General features: G+C 48.5%; 5 protein-coding genes across 15 annotated transcripts in view; 3 read left to right on the top strand and 2 right to left on the bottom strand.

The window, feature by feature from the left end:
- The first annotated feature begins 215 nt into the window (after nt 1–215).
- Nucleotides 216–2,288, top strand: LOC6612695. 5 transcript variants are annotated; one of them, XM_002037162.2, is made up of 4 exons: nt 216–297; nt 1,042–1,397; nt 1,554–1,621; nt 1,685–2,288. In XM_002037162.2, the coding sequence occupies exons 2-4, from the start codon at nt 1,072–1,074 to the stop codon at nt 2,044–2,046; spliced, it is 756 nt and encodes a 251-aa protein (XP_002037198.1). In that variant the 5' UTR covers nt 216–297; nt 1,042–1,071; the 3' UTR covers nt 2,047–2,288. The 5 variants fall into 5 exon arrangements, with proteins under 5 accessions (XP_002037198.1, XP_032578162.1, XP_032578163.1 ...); XM_032722271.1 differs by having other exon boundaries at nt 233–297; nt 1,028–1,397; XM_032722272.1 differs by having other exon boundaries at nt 234–328.
- Nucleotides 2,289–2,747: 459 nt separating this feature from the next.
- On the top strand, nt 2,748–3,325 carry LOC6612694 (signal peptidase complex subunit 1). Its single transcript, XM_002037161.2, has 3 exons — nt 2,748–2,856; nt 2,911–3,057; nt 3,114–3,325. Exons 1-3 carry the CDS (start codon nt 2,833–2,835, stop codon nt 3,237–3,239), a joined length of 297 nt encoding a protein of 98 aa, XP_002037197.1. The 5' UTR covers nt 2,748–2,832; the 3' UTR covers nt 3,240–3,325.
- Nucleotides 3,258–4,388, bottom strand: LOC6612693 (DTW domain-containing protein 1). Its single transcript, XM_002037160.2, has one exon. The coding sequence runs from the start codon at nt 4,316–4,318 to the stop codon at nt 3,335–3,337; it is 984 nt and encodes a 327-aa protein (XP_002037196.1). The 5' UTR covers nt 4,319–4,388; the 3' UTR covers nt 3,258–3,334.
- A 214-nt stretch (nt 4,389–4,602) lies between these two features.
- The window catches only part of LOC6612692 (uncharacterized protein C2orf42 homolog), a 34,092-nt gene continuing 24,327 nt past the window's right edge, over nt 4,603–14,367 (top strand). The window contains exons 1-3 of one of the 2 annotated variants that reach the window (XM_032720366.1): nt 4,603–5,560; nt 5,612–6,562; nt 6,616–6,727. In XM_032720366.1, coding sequence (XP_032576257.1) covers nt 4,691–5,560; nt 5,612–6,562; nt 6,616–6,726 — 1,932 coding nt within the window. In that variant the 5' untranslated portion in view covers nt 4,603–4,690 and the 3' untranslated portion in view covers nt 6,727. Of the gene's footprint in view, nt 5,561–5,611; nt 6,563–6,615; nt 6,735–14,367 lie in introns of those variants that run through there. The other variant, XM_002037159.2, reaches the window with a different exon arrangement.
- Nucleotides 6,989–14,367, bottom strand: part of LOC6612691 (tyrosine-protein phosphatase 99A) — a 106,409-nt gene continuing 99,030 nt past the window's right edge. For 2 of the 6 annotated variants that reach the window (XM_032720360.1, XM_032720362.1), the window contains 6 exons: nt 11,985–12,274; nt 11,533–11,873; nt 11,302–11,468; nt 10,676–11,231; nt 10,351–10,619; nt 6,989–10,282 (listed from right to left, as the gene is read on the bottom strand). In XM_032720360.1, the coding sequence (XP_032576251.1) occupies nt 9,268–10,282; nt 10,351–10,619; nt 10,676–11,231; nt 11,302–11,468; nt 11,533–11,873; nt 11,985–12,274 (2,638 nt within the window). In that variant the 3' untranslated portion in view covers nt 6,989–9,267. Of the gene's footprint in view, nt 10,283–10,350; nt 10,620–10,675; nt 11,232–11,301; nt 11,469–11,532; nt 11,874–11,984; nt 12,275–13,832; nt 14,331–14,367 lie in introns of those variants that run through there. The other 4 variants (XM_032720363.1, XM_032720364.1, XM_032720365.1 and 1 more) reach the window with 4 other exon arrangements.

The following is a 14,367-nucleotide window of genomic DNA, read 5'->3' as shown; positions in this document are numbered from 1 at the left end:
CTTACATAGCTCGAAAACATAGTTATGAAATACTGTATACAAACTGCGCTTTAGTTTAAATAAAACCCCTAATAATTAATCAAAAAATTTAAAACACAGATCACTTGTAACGGAAATTCCATTTGAATTGGCCCGTTCGGCGCTGCCAGACGGCCATAAGCGTTAGCACTAGCGCCTCGACACGTTCTGATCAGAACGCAGTGGCGAAACAACGGTTGTTCGACCGTTTCAGTCGTTTCTTCGCCGCTCAACCGTTCGGTTGCTTCTTCGGGCGCCCGCCTATCGATATCGATAAACGTAGGTGTGCCTGCAGTGCGCCTGTGTGCGTGTATGTGTCAGCAGTGCAGTTTTCCTGTTTATCCCTGAATTCTGTGAGAAATGTGTTAAATAAACAGCATTAGCGAACAATTGACCGCCCTGCGCAATCGATACTCAGCTGATTAAAAGGAAAGCGAATGCAGTAGCTGCAAACATTATAGTTTGTTTATATCTGGTACAGTGCGCGTTGCAACCTGTTCTCTGTGTGGGTGTGCAGGTGCGAGTGTGTGTGTGTTAAGAGACGCCCAAAGAGTTGTTGTTGTTGCTGCAAAGTTATCGATTTGAAGTTTCAACTGATTGGAGATGCTCACGATCCTCAAAAAAAGAGTTTTTAACTAATTAGACAATTGTTAGTAACTCGGTTGAAAGCTAAGATCTTAAGCACGAAAGTATCTATTTCAATGGTGCTTCGTTACAACGCCAAAATTGCGGTTAAATTAGCATAGCTAGTTATAATGTTCTTCTTTCATTTAAGAAAATGTAAAACGACCACCCACAATTGCGCTTAAGCAAACATCTTGAACGAATTGGGTGTAATTACAATTAGATGAGAAATTTGAGTGCTCGTAAAGTGCCCAATTAATAAGGTCTAATCAACTGGACTGCCCATTACCATAAGCATTTTAAGTTGAATTAAGATCAGCTTGACCTGGCTGGAGATCAAAGATACCGAAGATGTAGTAATTCCCTATCACTATTCATTCACTAGTCCGCCTATTTCAGATCCCAGGAGCCATCGATAACATTCGCACGATGTCGTACTACGCGGAACGAGCCCTGTCCCTCCTCTACCCGCTGGCCATCGTGTCCTCGCTGGTCTGCTGCATCACCTCGGCGGTGGCCTGGACGCACTGGCAGTACGTGCTCAACGCCTGCCCGGACACCAACTGCGGCTGCGTGCTGCACGGCAAGAGCACGTTCAACAGCTTCGAGGGCGGCAACGTCGCCTACTGCCACTTCGCCACCTACGGCCTCCTGCTGCCGCTGCTCTTCGCCGTTGTCCTAGGCGTCTACCACGGCTACCGCATGTGCATCGGGCGGGGCAAGCCCAAGGCGGGCACGGCCACCATTCGCCAGCGGTAAGAGTGCGGGTGATTGCCATCGGGTGTCTGCGGGTCAATGGGGTTAATCGGCCAGCCACACTCGTTCGTTCGTCTGGCTATGAGTAATGCCATGGGCTCCAACTTGTAGCACCATCAACTGATTGCTTACACCTCTCTGCTCTCTGCTTGCAGCTCCGGCGACATGATCGTGGTGACCACCGAGTCGGAACTCACGCCCGATGGCCTCTCGCCCTACTACTGTGAGTAACCACCGCCGCCGAACATAACTAAATATATATATTTATAATACCCAACTACCGTAGGGCTGCCCGCCACCGTCATCTCGACGATAATGGCCGTGTACCAACTGGTCTACTCGGCCGTTTTTACGGACGGCTTCGAGGTGACCTGCAAGCATTACAGGGAGTCGCTGCTGAAGGAGATCCAGGGCGTGGGCAACATTGTGCCCGTGATCAAGTCGCGGCTCTCGTGCGCCGCCGTCTTCGACTTCATGGACTACCTGGTGGAGAGCGTGTCGTACGAGCGGCGGCGCTACGGGCGCATCAACACCGCCGCCTGCCTGTACTTCACCCTGGTCTTCGCCTGGATCGCCCTGCTCGCCTGGCTGCTCGTCTGCGTGATCAACGTCGTCCAGCTGCGGCGCACGAAGGCCGCCAGGGTGTGAGTCCTGCGCCTGAGTCCTGCCATGCATCGGGAGCCGCGAGGTCCTCGAGACTAGGAACCATAGCATACACTTTACATTCACCTTTTCGCCCTTTAACTTATTTAGTTAGTTATAGTGACACACAAGCCAGAACGTCCACGTTATGAACGCATTGTACAAATATACATATGTATGAACAACGAGCGATTATTCACATCGCAAGCCTTTTCAATAAAATTACTATAATTGCTTAAAAAATATAAGCATATATGTATCAAGTAATTCACTTTCTGCATAAACTGTATTTTAAATGGGCAATTGTTTTGCATTAATCTGCATGGTTTAAAATTAAAAAAATAATTTAAAGATACAACATTTTCGAATTCTATAAACTTATTTTACTTGTTTGGTGGAACATATTTTGCATAAGAAAACATAATTGAAAGAAGAGGTAAATTAAACTTATTCAAGAGCTTAGTCTGCAAAGGTAAACGTCATTTAGAGATGCATACTTTCCGCATTATTTAAACTCATTTATTTTGTTTGCATATTTTATATTTTTTTGCATAATAAAACACAATTTAATGCTACATACAATTTCCCTATTTTCAAACACATTAATTTTGAAAAAGAGGGAAATAAGCATGCTTAAAAATAAAGGGAAATTCGGAAAGAGTGCCCAATTCCAGTATATTCCCATCCGCTGGCATTTCCCGCTAGCACGGTCACACCATTCATCTGCTGACGTGCCGCAAAGAAAATTGTTTACGCGAAAATTGTTGAATCGCAGCTTGTGAATTGCACAAAATGTTGGACATCCAGACGCATATGGTAGGTATGCCGCGCAGCCTTTGGCACTAACACTAACGCACTCTCCCGCCGCAGGACTTCGCGGGGCAGGGAAAGGCGGAGCGCTGGTCGCGCTTCATCATCACGTTCTTCGGAATCGTGGGCCTCGTCTACGGAGCCTTCGTGCAGCAGTTCTCGCAGACCGTGTACATCCTGGGCGCCGGATTCGTGCTCTCCTCGCTGGTGAGTAGCTGTCGCGGTAGCGCAGCCATTGCTAAACGAACGAGATTCCCGCGCAGATCACCATTCCGCCGTGGCCGCTGTACCGTCGCAATGCGCTCAAGTGGCAGAAGCCCATCGATACGGACGCCAAGTCGTCGAGCTCCGAGTCCGGCGACGAGGGCAAGAAGAAGAAGAAGCAGTAGGACCAGTGGGAGCAGTAGTCTAGACCAGCAGTTACGTGTACTTCTCACTACATCCAATATATATCCATTAATTCCGATACAAACTACTTAGAACGCTAGATGGGTCGTCGGTAGGCGATGAGGTCGTTGTGGTCGTAGTACTTGTGTATGAGATCGTACATGTGGGCGAAGAAAAAGAGCAGGTTGTCGTACTGCCCATTGTAGGGCGCCTCCCTGCCCAGATCCTCGCTAGCCGCCTGCTTGGTCAGCGGCGCCGCCAGCTGATGGAAGCCCTCGGTGATCTCCAGGTTGTCCAGTCCGCGGTAGGCGGTGTTCAGGCCCCAGGCATTGATGTGCACCTCCAGGAGGAACTGGTGAATGGCCTCGATGGTGGCCAGGTACCAGCGCGGACTGCCGCGCTGGTGGCGCCAGAACTGCGACAGTCGATTCTGCAGCACCACCGTTCGCAGGCCACGTACCCTGGGGTCCGCGTAGATCCCGCGACTCTGGTTCCAGGTGCTGTCTATGAAGACGGCTCGGCGGACGGGCAGGTTGTCAAGCGTCCAGGTTCGCCGCGCCTGCTCCGGCTCATCTACCTCCTCCTGCAGTTCCTTCACCTCCACCTCGTCCATTCGCCTGCGCAGCATGGTGCCCATGTGGTGGCCCTTGGGCAGCCCGTAGTTGTCGCCGATCTGCAGCTGCACGTTGCGCGCGAAGAGCTGCGGCACCGTGAGCGCAGTGGCGCTGGGGAATATGAGCACCACGCCCGTCTCCTCGCGGTAGTCGGGGATGTCCGGAAATGTGTGGATCCTCACGTGCGCCGGCGCCAGAACGGCCGCGTGCACCGCCGAGCTCTTGCCGTCGATTTCCTTCTTGTGCTTGATGATGTCCACTTGGAGCGGCAGCTCCAGGCGGGGCAGCAGCTCCTCCAGCTCGCCCACCGGCACGCAGCAGCTGTAGCAGAAGAACTTGCGCGATCGGTTGCACAGGCGGCAGTTGTGGCGCCCCTCGATGGTGTCCAGCGCGCTGTGGTCCGCGATGCGCATGTGCACGAATGGGTACTTGCGGCTGCGCTGCGGCGCCTCCAGCGGATGCGTCATTTTAGCGGAAAGTCAACTTTAAATTGAAATAACAAATTTCTTATTGAAGCAGCCAATTTGGTTATCGATAACATGCGGCTGATGCGACCAGGGCTGCGGAGCGCTCTCTACACAAGCTGGCTGGAATAGCCCAAATGTTATGTAAAATAAAAGTAAAATATATGTACAGTGTATGCAAAAACCGTAGCAATAATATAAGAGTATATTCCCGTTATAAATTAATTTAATATGTAGAATGTGCGTGCCAGCCCTGCTGGCATCAGCGAGCGAAACGGTCACACTGCGCCAAGCAAATCAAAAGCCGGCAAACTTTTGCGAAATCTAATAAGCGAATTTTGTAGCCATTTTCCTGGAATTTAAGATGCAAGAACCATGCGCGGCGTTCGCAAGTGTGTTCATTGCGGCGCCATCAACGGCAACAGGGCGCTGCTCTGCAAGAATTCCGAGTGTCCGCAGCGCAGGAACGTTCTCGACGCCGTGCAGCTGGTGTCGCTGCGGCCAGGCTCCACTGTATACTCGCTGAGGACCAAGGAGAAGGAGCAGCAGCCGCGCAACTTTGTGGTCATCCAGGACGTCACGCTCTCGCTGCAGCCGGACGCTGCAGTGGTGTCCAGCAAGGCGGAGTGCTTCGTGGAGTCGTGCAAGCGAACGGGAGGCGAACCGACGGACTGCGTCCATGTGAAGGCTTGCCGGGAGCTGGGCGCCGAGTTCGCGAAGGCGCAGGTCTACCGCGTGTCCCGCGAGGTGCTGTGGAACCTGAACATCAGCCTGGAGCAGAAGCAGAACCTTTGGCAGCTGTACAAGTACGCGGAGGAGGAGGAGCACCTGCCGGGAGTGCAGCGCCTGAATCACTCCACATTCGCCGTCAAGTGCGAGCGCTCCGAATCCTTTCCAGCGGCTCGACTGCACGTCACCGTCTCTGCCAATGCCCTGTCCAAGAAGAAGAGCAGCTACGCCTGCGCCTGCCGCAAACTGAAGATCATTGTGGAGCCAGATAATTCGCTGGTGATGCAGGACGAGATCTGCGATCACCTGCTGCTCGTCCTGGCTGGCATCCTCAGTTCGCCGCAGGGAAAACGTGTCTATGGCCACTTCACCAGCGGTTTGCAGACCTTCTGGATGCCGTCGCAGCTGGAAACTCCGCTGGGCGACGTGGCCACCGAGGATTTGCGGCTCAGCCTGGACATGGTGGATGAGCTAGACCCGCAGGTGGACATACTCATCTTTGGCGACCAACTAGATGTGAGTTATACCTTTCACCTCGAGCAGTTTTCAACCATTTCGTGTTTATAGCTTGGCCTACCGAATCTCTCCGAGGGCGTCTTTAACCTGGACAACATGCAGGCCGCCACTTCTAGCCAAAGCACCTCGGGCACCAACGATGCCCTGATCCACTATGCCAACGACTCGCAGCTCTTGTCCAACTGCGATGTCTATGCGGAGCCCATCGAGCTAACCGACTGCAATATCGAGCTGATGGATCAGTTTCAGCCCACCGACCAGCTGGATATTTGCAGCGAGGACATAGAACTGCCCTTGATCAGTGAACCCTACAACATCCTAGCTGCTCCGCCCATTTTCACCGAGGCCACGCCCTCTGTGGTCGCCGATCAGCTGCCCATTGAGCTGGCCACCATATCGGTGGTCAAGAAGGCACCGGTCAAGTTCTCGGAAATAGTGACCGAGGTGAAGTCCGTGAAGCAGCCCTCTCTGCCGGCCAAAAGGAAGTTAATAGTGAATGGTGCAGCATCGGCAGCATCAGTTTGCTTGGACGTTTCCGTTCAGCCGGCTCTATCCTACTCGGCATGGCTGGATCATGTAATCGAGCTGCTAAACGAGAGTTGCGAGCCATTGGAAACGGAAGACGCCACGCTTACCAAGCGCTCGGTGCAACAGAACTTCCATGTGCACAAGGAAACCTTTTCGCACTTTTGCAAGAGCTTCAGTACTGGAGTCAAGCGACGTCCGTTGGACAAGCTAACTGTGATAGAATCGGGCAAACATAAAGGCCTCAGCAAGTACACCTGGCACTTTGCGAGTCCGCACACCGCAAAGCGCATCTTCAGCACCTCCAACATACAGCTGCAGTTGGATCGCGCTTTCGAGCGGCATCCAGAAGGACACTTCGTTCCCTACATGCGTCCACGGATGGAGCCACAGGTGGCGGGTCAGCCGAAAAAGCGGGTAGTCTACCCGAGACTCAGCCTTTATATGGTTAAGATACTCTTCGAAGCGGCACCAAAGGTGAGCTGGGACTCGAAATTAAAAGAGATGGTTAGTAAACCTCTATTCTGCAGGACTACGTCGGCAATGGAGTCCTGGTCACCTGGACCCCGGATGTGTTGCCCCGCAGCCAGTTCGGGCTGATGCACGTGGAGTTCACCGTGGAGACACGTCCGCCCAGCTAGGGTGAGTTTGCAATTTGATGTTCTTTATTTAGACGCTTTCAATGTTGTCTGTTCCATGTATCTTTAGTCCATTTCAACTTTCATTGGCTTACGATTAGCTTAGGTGTACATACATATACTCATATCATTAATTCTGTTTATCGCGAGACCTTGTCCGATCTCTGTGGCGCCTCCTCCTGCTGCAATGGCCTCTACAAGCTGCGGGAACCTGTCAGGATGTGGGGCAAATGCTTCGTTCGTTCTTTAAAACCTATGGTCTGCCTCTGGGTATTTGTATTTTTTTATTTGTATCTTCATCTATTCGCTTAGCTCTAAAATCGTGGGCATGCTTAGATACTTAAGTTCTCGCTACATTCAGCTCTTTCTCATGAATCGTTTGTTTATATATATATTTATATTTATTTGTATTTTTTTGTGTTTTTGTATTTTCTTCGGATGCCTTTAAATTGTTTACGCTTAACTTTGACATTCATCACATTTATAAATTGCATAACACCGTCAATTAGATAATCTTCTGTTGTATCTGTGGCCTTGTTTCTATCGTTCTCAATTACTTTAGTTAATGTGTGAAGGTAGTTTAGTCGCGGAAAGGATTCCATTTGCTCAAAAAGAGTGTGCACATTTAATTGGGGGATTTCGGTAGAACTCTGGATCACCAAAGGTGTTCATTGCTCCATCGCAATGCAGTTGATTAAGCTTTTCTTTTCTTTCTTTTCACTTTCAACATTATGTACATAATGCATGGAAATATCCACCTATAGTTGCATCATACGCACTACTATTTATGTGTTTAACAGTTAAAATGCATAGTTTTCTGCCTTAGTATTCGAAATAATATGGTTCTTGTCGTTATATTACAGATGAAGCATTTGTTACCACCGCCGGTGTCGGTATGAGAAATTTACAAGCCCTTCTAGCGTTTAAGTAGTCTTAGCCTAAGTCGGGTCTAGTGCCTAAGAAACATAATCTCACAAAATTGGTCATTAGTTGGTTGGTTAACATGTAGAGCCGCCTATTTGGTATCAGCTGACAAATGATTGGATTGATACGATCGGATATTGAAGGGTGCTCCCAAATCCTCGGTCTGCAGCCGCAAGTAGTCTGACTACATGCGATTGGGTGGAAACTACATTCGGGACAGGTCTTGCGGGGGGCAACTGAAGGACCTTTGACATTCGTTCATAATAATCATTTACATAATCAGTATCATGCTTATTCAAGTTAAAGTGTACAAAAAACCAGTCTTTAAAACATGTTTGTTCATCGCTTCGTATGTTCTTCTTTTCCACCAATACTTTACATATAAAATGTAAAAATATTCACTAAATTACTTGTGGGGGGATATACTTTCTATCTGCCCGATCTGGAGAGCTCCAAACCATTTGGCTATGGCCATTCAGAGTGCTAGGTTTAATCATAATTCGGGGCTAACTTTAAGAACTGTACAGGCTAGATTTACGCATCGATAGAGGAAAACAAAACTTAAGCTTGGGTTTTCATTGGGATTTTCTTTTATCTCACTTTTCACACGTATCGTATAGTTTAATAATACTTTGCTTGCGACTACTTGCCGATTTACACTTATAGTTGCCGCCTTCGCTTAATTTAGTTTTTATTTTTACAATATTATTAGCTTTGCAGAGTGCGCTGGGTTCTCTGACCTCTGACATTTATACAGTATCTGTATATATGAGCTGTATTTACAAATTTTCGTGATGCTCTTGTGCTTTGTGCGGAAATCGTGTGATTTACTTAGCTTTGATTGGGATTTACAGTGATGTGTGGTGTGGTGTAGAGTGCTCGGTAACTCGGCTTAGTGCCCACTAAATTCGCAATTAATTTGTAGCTAGGTTCGCTTGAGTTTGTCTTTTTGCATTAAACTGTCTAAAACTGGAACCAATTGATAGGAAGGCAAAAAACAAAAGGATAACAGATACTAGGACGGACTGAATCGATTCGAATTGAGTGCTCAATCAACTAATTCAATTCAACTAATAATCATTACTTTAATAGGAGTTGTTTGCTTGGGGGAGCTTAAAAGATCATGGCACAATTGTGTGCAGCATTAGCCTGCATTAACGTTAGTTATGTGTAATCAGCGTATTTAAATGATTAGACAAATATGTTATTAACTCTACTTGTTCGATTTGTGCATTTTGCTACGTTTCCACTTTAGATTTGCGATTATTCTTGTTCTTCACTGCGGCTTCTGAGTTTCGTTCGTGTTTTGTTTTTCCCTTGTGACTAAATGTGGGTAAAGTATGGTGTATAAAAACCTATGTTTACGATATAAAAACTACATAAGACAAAATAATTTAGATAGTTTTGGGGGAACAACTGAGAGTAGGGGGCGTAAGTTAAAGTAAAACGAATAGTTGAATAATTTATGGACACAGCGCTAGACGCTCTGCTCTCACTTAAACGACTTAGACGTTAATAAATACATCGCTATGTACGTAGGTGTAAGGTTTAAATTTAAGTATTTATATTTAAACATTTATAAAATGATTTAAATTCCCTCTCTGTAAATTTATCTTTAGTTTAGCCTACAATATCTAGGTTTTGAGCATCTGTCGGTGCTGCGCTTGTGACGTTGTTGTTGGTTATATGATTGTTGTTGGTGATCGTTGGTGAGGCGGTTGGTGAGTTGTCCGCATTGTTCATCAGCAAGTCACCGACGTTGTTGTGATGTTGTTGGTGCGTGTTGTATTGTTGTTGCAGTTGCGTTTGTTGTTGCATCAGGGCCAGCATTTGTTGTTGTTGGTGTTCCATCAGATCAGCAGCGTTATTAGTAACAGTATGGAAATTGGCATTAGTAAGGGTTAGACTGTTCTGGGATGCGAGTGATGGTATTGTAGGTATTGTGGGTGGGACTGTTGGTGTCATTGGAGTCGTTGGTGTTGCACCTGCACTTGCACTTGCAGTTGCTGGCGTGACCGGTGATGCTGCATTGGCGACTGTGGATGAGATCTGGTGGGACAGGTCTGATGGCGAATGCGATGGCAGTTGGATGGTTTGTGGGGGTTGTGGTATTGGAGTACTTGGTGGTGGTGGTGTGATGGATGAACTGGAGGACAGAGGAGCAACTGTGGGCGGTAGCAATGACAGAATGGGCAAGAGGCTTGGATTAGTATCGGTGCTTGGTGTGCTGACTGTCTCATTGAGTGCTGTCTGTTGTTGCTGCTGCTGCTGTTGCTGCTGCTGTGTTTCTAGGTGTTGCTGCTGCAACTGCAGCATGTGCAGCTGCTGCTGCTGCAGTATGACATGCTGTGGAACATTACCATTGCTGCATATTTTGCTATAGAGATCCGGCGTAGCCGTTGTCACATCCTCGAATTCAGTCCGAAGCGCCGTGCGCTTCAGCAGGTTCAAATTGCCAGGCAAAAATGAAAGTATGTTGTAGATGACGCGGATGTCCTCGCTGGATGTCCACACCCCGGGTCGCTTGTTGTGGTACAGCTTCGCGTACTGGTACACATTCGCCGTGCTGCAGTACTCCATTTCGATGGCCAGCGAGGAGATGGCGCAGAAGGTGCACGCCTGGGCGCCACCATATCTTAAGGAATGAAAGATGCAAGAATTTGAGATGATTTCACAAGCACAAAAGGACCTCCTTAGACTCACCTGTCCACAATGACGATGGGGCCATTGCGATAGTCGTTGCAGCGCTCGTGCACATCGACTATGAAGTCGTAGATGCTGTTGGGATTGGACATCTCTGGCCAACTGGGACAGTGCAGCATCTTGACCGTCAGCTCGTAGTCGTCCTGTATCGACTGGATGACAAAGTCGCGGCTCACATAGTCGCTCTTGTTGGTCTTGTTCAGAAACTTGACGCGATAGTGATCGCTCTCGATGGGCGTGGCCTCATCTGGCCAAAACTGTGCAAAGTTCTGTGGAGTACATTGGATTAGTATCGCAATTCGATGGGAAATCTAATGCAACCTACTATATCATCCAGCGATGAGAGCAGCACGACGGTCTGCGCATTGTGGTCCCAGACCATCTGCCAGAAGTCCTTTATCGTGTGCGCCATGGGATGCTGGGTGACTATGAAGTCCCGCAGTCGCCGGAAGCCGTGCAGCCAGGAGGCGTTGATGTAATCGCTGCCATCCTCGCCCGGCTTGGGCGTCAAGTGCACCCGACTGCCCTCGATGGGGAAGATGGCGCCGCGGTTCTTGATCGAGTTAACCTGCTTCATGGCGGATGCAATGTGTATGTCCTTCGGCTGGAACTGGATGATGTTCTTGTACTGCTGCTCCAGGTAGGGAGTGCAGTTCTTCAGCTCCTCCACCTGCTCGGCCATCAGATTGGTCTCCCCCGAGGCGATGGCCTCCACCAGAGCGTCGTGCAGGAATATGTACTGCTCCTCGGTCTGCACCAGGAAGTTCCTCTGAACACGAATGTGGCGCAGGAAGCCAAAGACGTTGACGATGTTCTTCTGCTGGATCTGCTTGAGCATGGCGTCCAGGACGATGTATGTGCCAGTGCGACCGACGCCAGCGCTAGAAGATGAAGATATAACATAGTAATTATAGATCCAATACTTGGAGTCATTGAAGTGAAGTAGCCCACCTGCAGTGCACGACTATGGGACCAGCCTCTGCGGGATTGGCGGCCGAGGATTTCTTGACGAAGTTGAGCACGGGAAGGGGATGATCGGGTGTTCCGTGGTCGGGCCAGTTGGTGTAGTGGTATTGATAGACCAGCTTCTCGGTATTGCACTGCTTCTTCTTCTTTAGCTGGGATTTGGAGTATATTTTTGTTAATTTAGTGAACTATTGAAGCTATTTTAAGTAAACCCACCTTCAAGTGCTTGATCTGCAGGGTGCGCACAGTGTACGTGGACATGACCTCCTCCTCGATGAGCTTGACCTGGATCACGCCGTAGGTCTCCACGCCATCCTTCGGCCAGTACATGTCGCACTTGCGCCGCCCGCGCTCCACGAGATTGGTGATCATCACGATGATGGCCACCCTCTGCTCCCAGATCATGCGCCAGAAGCAGTCGAAGGTGTCGGGCAAGGGACCCTGGGTGCCGATGAAGGCATGTCCCTTCTGGTAGCCATCGATGAAGTTGGCATTGATGTAGTCCAGGTTCTTCTTCTGTCCCGGTGTGGGATGCAGGTGCACCCGACTGTGGTCATCTGTGATTTACAAGTAGTTTAACGATAATTGTTCGTAATAAAAACAAGTCATTAAGGTTTCTAGTTTCAATCTGTCATAAAAGGTAGTTATCTAACAGAGCTGCGACTTACAGGCTGTGATGTTGAGATAGCGATTCTTGCGTTTGTTCTCCGGATGCTGCGAGTGCTCACACGGCAGATCATCGCTGATGCATTCGTTCTGGATGGCCTCGTACTCCCGGCTGAATCCAATGTCCCCGTCCGCGTGCAGGGAAGCCACATGCTTGGCGAACTCGTTGACGGGCACAGCCGCTCGGATCTCGTCGCCGATCTTCACGGGCACTTCCCAGTCCACTTGTGGGGCATTCGGATGGTGTGGCGGGTCGTCCAGATAGTAGTAGGCCGCATGGAAGCACTTTCTGCTGAAAGGAGTCGAATAAAATGCCAAGTGTTACAAAGGATTGTTTATTCTCCAAACCAGCCACTTATCAATACAAATAGCAAGAGTGTCCCAGAGTTGACTATTCCCATTAACCTACATACACTGTGTAGAAGGATCCTCCTGTTCTTTAAATCCCATTAGTTTCCTGGAGCGAAAGTCCTTACAATTCGAAGGCTACTTTGCAGCGAGTGCAAATTCTATTTAACAGCGAGAAAATAATTTTCTTTGCCAGAGTTGAGAGCCCTGGAAACTATGAAGCAGCTGCAATCAGTTGGGGCGAAATCAGCGAAAGGTGTCAGGTGGGCGTGGCCGACGACAAGCTCCTCACAAAATCAGAATGCATAAATAAGCAGGTGAAAATGCTAAGGATGCTGAGGTGGCCAGGTGGATGGATAGTGGGAAGCAGGAAGCGGGAAGGTGGTGGTCAGCACTAATGGCATTCGCTTTCAGCCAGGCATGAGCACAGTGCGACTGAATCCTTTCGCCAGGACACTCGGACCAAAGCCGCTCCAAGTGAGTGACAATAATAGGGAAAAGGCGAACGGGCATTATGGCCGTTCAATTGCTATACACAAATTGAGGTTAAGTTCTCGTAATTGGCTTAAGCGATTACAAGGAGCGCGCAGAACTTTGGACCAACTTTCGCCTACAAGTGCACTCGAGCAGAGCAGCCAGCACAACTTGGCAACTTCCCAGCAAAAAGTTGGCCATTTCACTGCGCCATCTCGCATCGCAGCCTTGGGAGAAAGTGCACGACATAATGGCAATTCACCACTGGTCCGCACTGTACTGCCAACTTTTCATTCTGTTTCGTGTTGTGGCTCGTTGCACTTTGCCAAAAATATGGCTCTTAATAATCTTGGTTTCGAATGCTTGTATTGATACAAATCGAATCGATTCATTTCCAGTTTCCGCTTTAAAGGGAAAATAAAGCAGGTTCAATGGCACCTACTAGCCTGAATAATCTTGAAATATTTATGATAAGCGTTCCATCTATAGGGTTCCTTATCCAACTCATACATTTCCACATCTGCAATTCGATGATAAAAAGTTTGCTTCCCAAGATTTCCGCTCCATTCTTATAAGTTTTGAAAGCGATACTGATCTGTCGTTTTGGGAAATTCCACAAGAAGTCACTCTGTTTACTTCTCGAAGTTTTCGGCATAAACAAAACTCGAGAACTTTGATAATTATTTCAATAATTCTTATCAACGGGAGATGGCGTTGCGATGCGGCTTTGTTTACTTTGGCTGTCGACGGAAAAGTAAATAGTACTAGAAAATAAGAAATTCCACCGCCACATACTCTAGTATGCACATATATTTACATATGTTTTTCTCGACTTCTGTGCTTGTTTATCGAAGACTTTTGTTTTTCTCGCGTCTCTATTACGCACCAAAAAATCTATTTATTTATATTTGTCAACTTCCGCCCGCCACATTGAGCCGCGCATTTGGTATGCAGCCTGGCTTTTTTAGTTAATAACTTTATGTTTCGTCTTTAGTTCGGCACACACGTGAGGGCTGCGAAAAACTTACGTAAACCAATTTCCGCGCTGCGACTTGCGGCGCAGCAGCCGCGGCGTTGCAGTAGTTGCACCACCGACTTCCGATGTGGCATGCAGCATGGGGCTGCTGCAGCGCTTTTCGCCGCCACCTGACGACATATGGGTGTGTAGTGGCTCCCTTTTCGCTGCGTGTACCCGCGAACTGCGCCTACATGCTTGCACAAATTACGTCACTCGTCATATTGGCAACTGCAGTGTCGCCAGTTCACTGCAAAAATAGTACGCAATAACTACGAACACACCGTCGCGCGAATTTGCCTCAATGATGAGGCTGCTCTTGTGACGAAACGAGCACACTACTGGCGGTGTCTCTCGGCACTGGTCGCTTCTTTTTCTCAGCGTTGTTTATTGATAAGGTTTATTATTGTGCGGTTTGCTCGATTCTTTAGCTTTTTTTCTTTTGGGTGCTACCGAAGTATCTTTGGATCTACAAACGTGCTTATACACGCGCGTGCTTTGGAGAACTGAACTCTAGGCAATTGGCGATCGGCGCTGTGAGGGAGCTT

Source organism: Drosophila sechellia, chromosome 3R (genome assembly GCF_004382195.2).
Source record: "Drosophila sechellia strain sech25 chromosome 3R, ASM438219v1, whole genome shotgun sequence".
NCBI lineage: Eukaryota > Metazoa > Arthropoda > Insecta > Diptera > Drosophilidae > Drosophila > Drosophila sechellia.
This window is presented reverse-complemented; position numbering and strand designations above follow the sequence as displayed.

Bases quoted from the DNA above. Each gene is read 5' to 3' on its own strand.
- LOC6612693 (XM_002037160.2), bottom strand. From the start codon at position 4,318: ATGACGCATCCGCTGGAGGCGCCGCAGCGCAGCCGCAAGTACCCATTC.
- LOC6612694 (XM_002037161.2), top strand. From the start codon at position 2,833: ATGTTGGACATCCAGACGCATATG. The intron at 2,857-2,910 runs GTAGGTATGCCG...CTCCCGCCGCAG, and splicing joins TGGACATCCAGACGCATATG to GACTTCGCGGGGCAGGGAAA. The intron at 3,058-3,113 runs GTGAGTAGCTGT...ATTCCCGCGCAG, and splicing joins GATTCGTGCTCTCCTCGCTG to ATCACCATTCCGCCGTGGCC.
- LOC6612695 (XM_002037162.2), top strand. From the start codon at position 1,072: ATGTCGTACTACGCGGAACGAGCCCTGTCCCTCCTCTACCCGCTGGCC. The intron at 1,398-1,553 runs GTAAGAGTGCGG...CTCTGCTTGCAG, and splicing joins ACGGCCACCATTCGCCAGCG to CTCCGGCGACATGATCGTGG. The intron at 1,622-1,684 runs GTGAGTAACCAC...CAACTACCGTAG, and splicing joins TGGCCTCTCGCCCTACTACT to GGCTGCCCGCCACCGTCATC.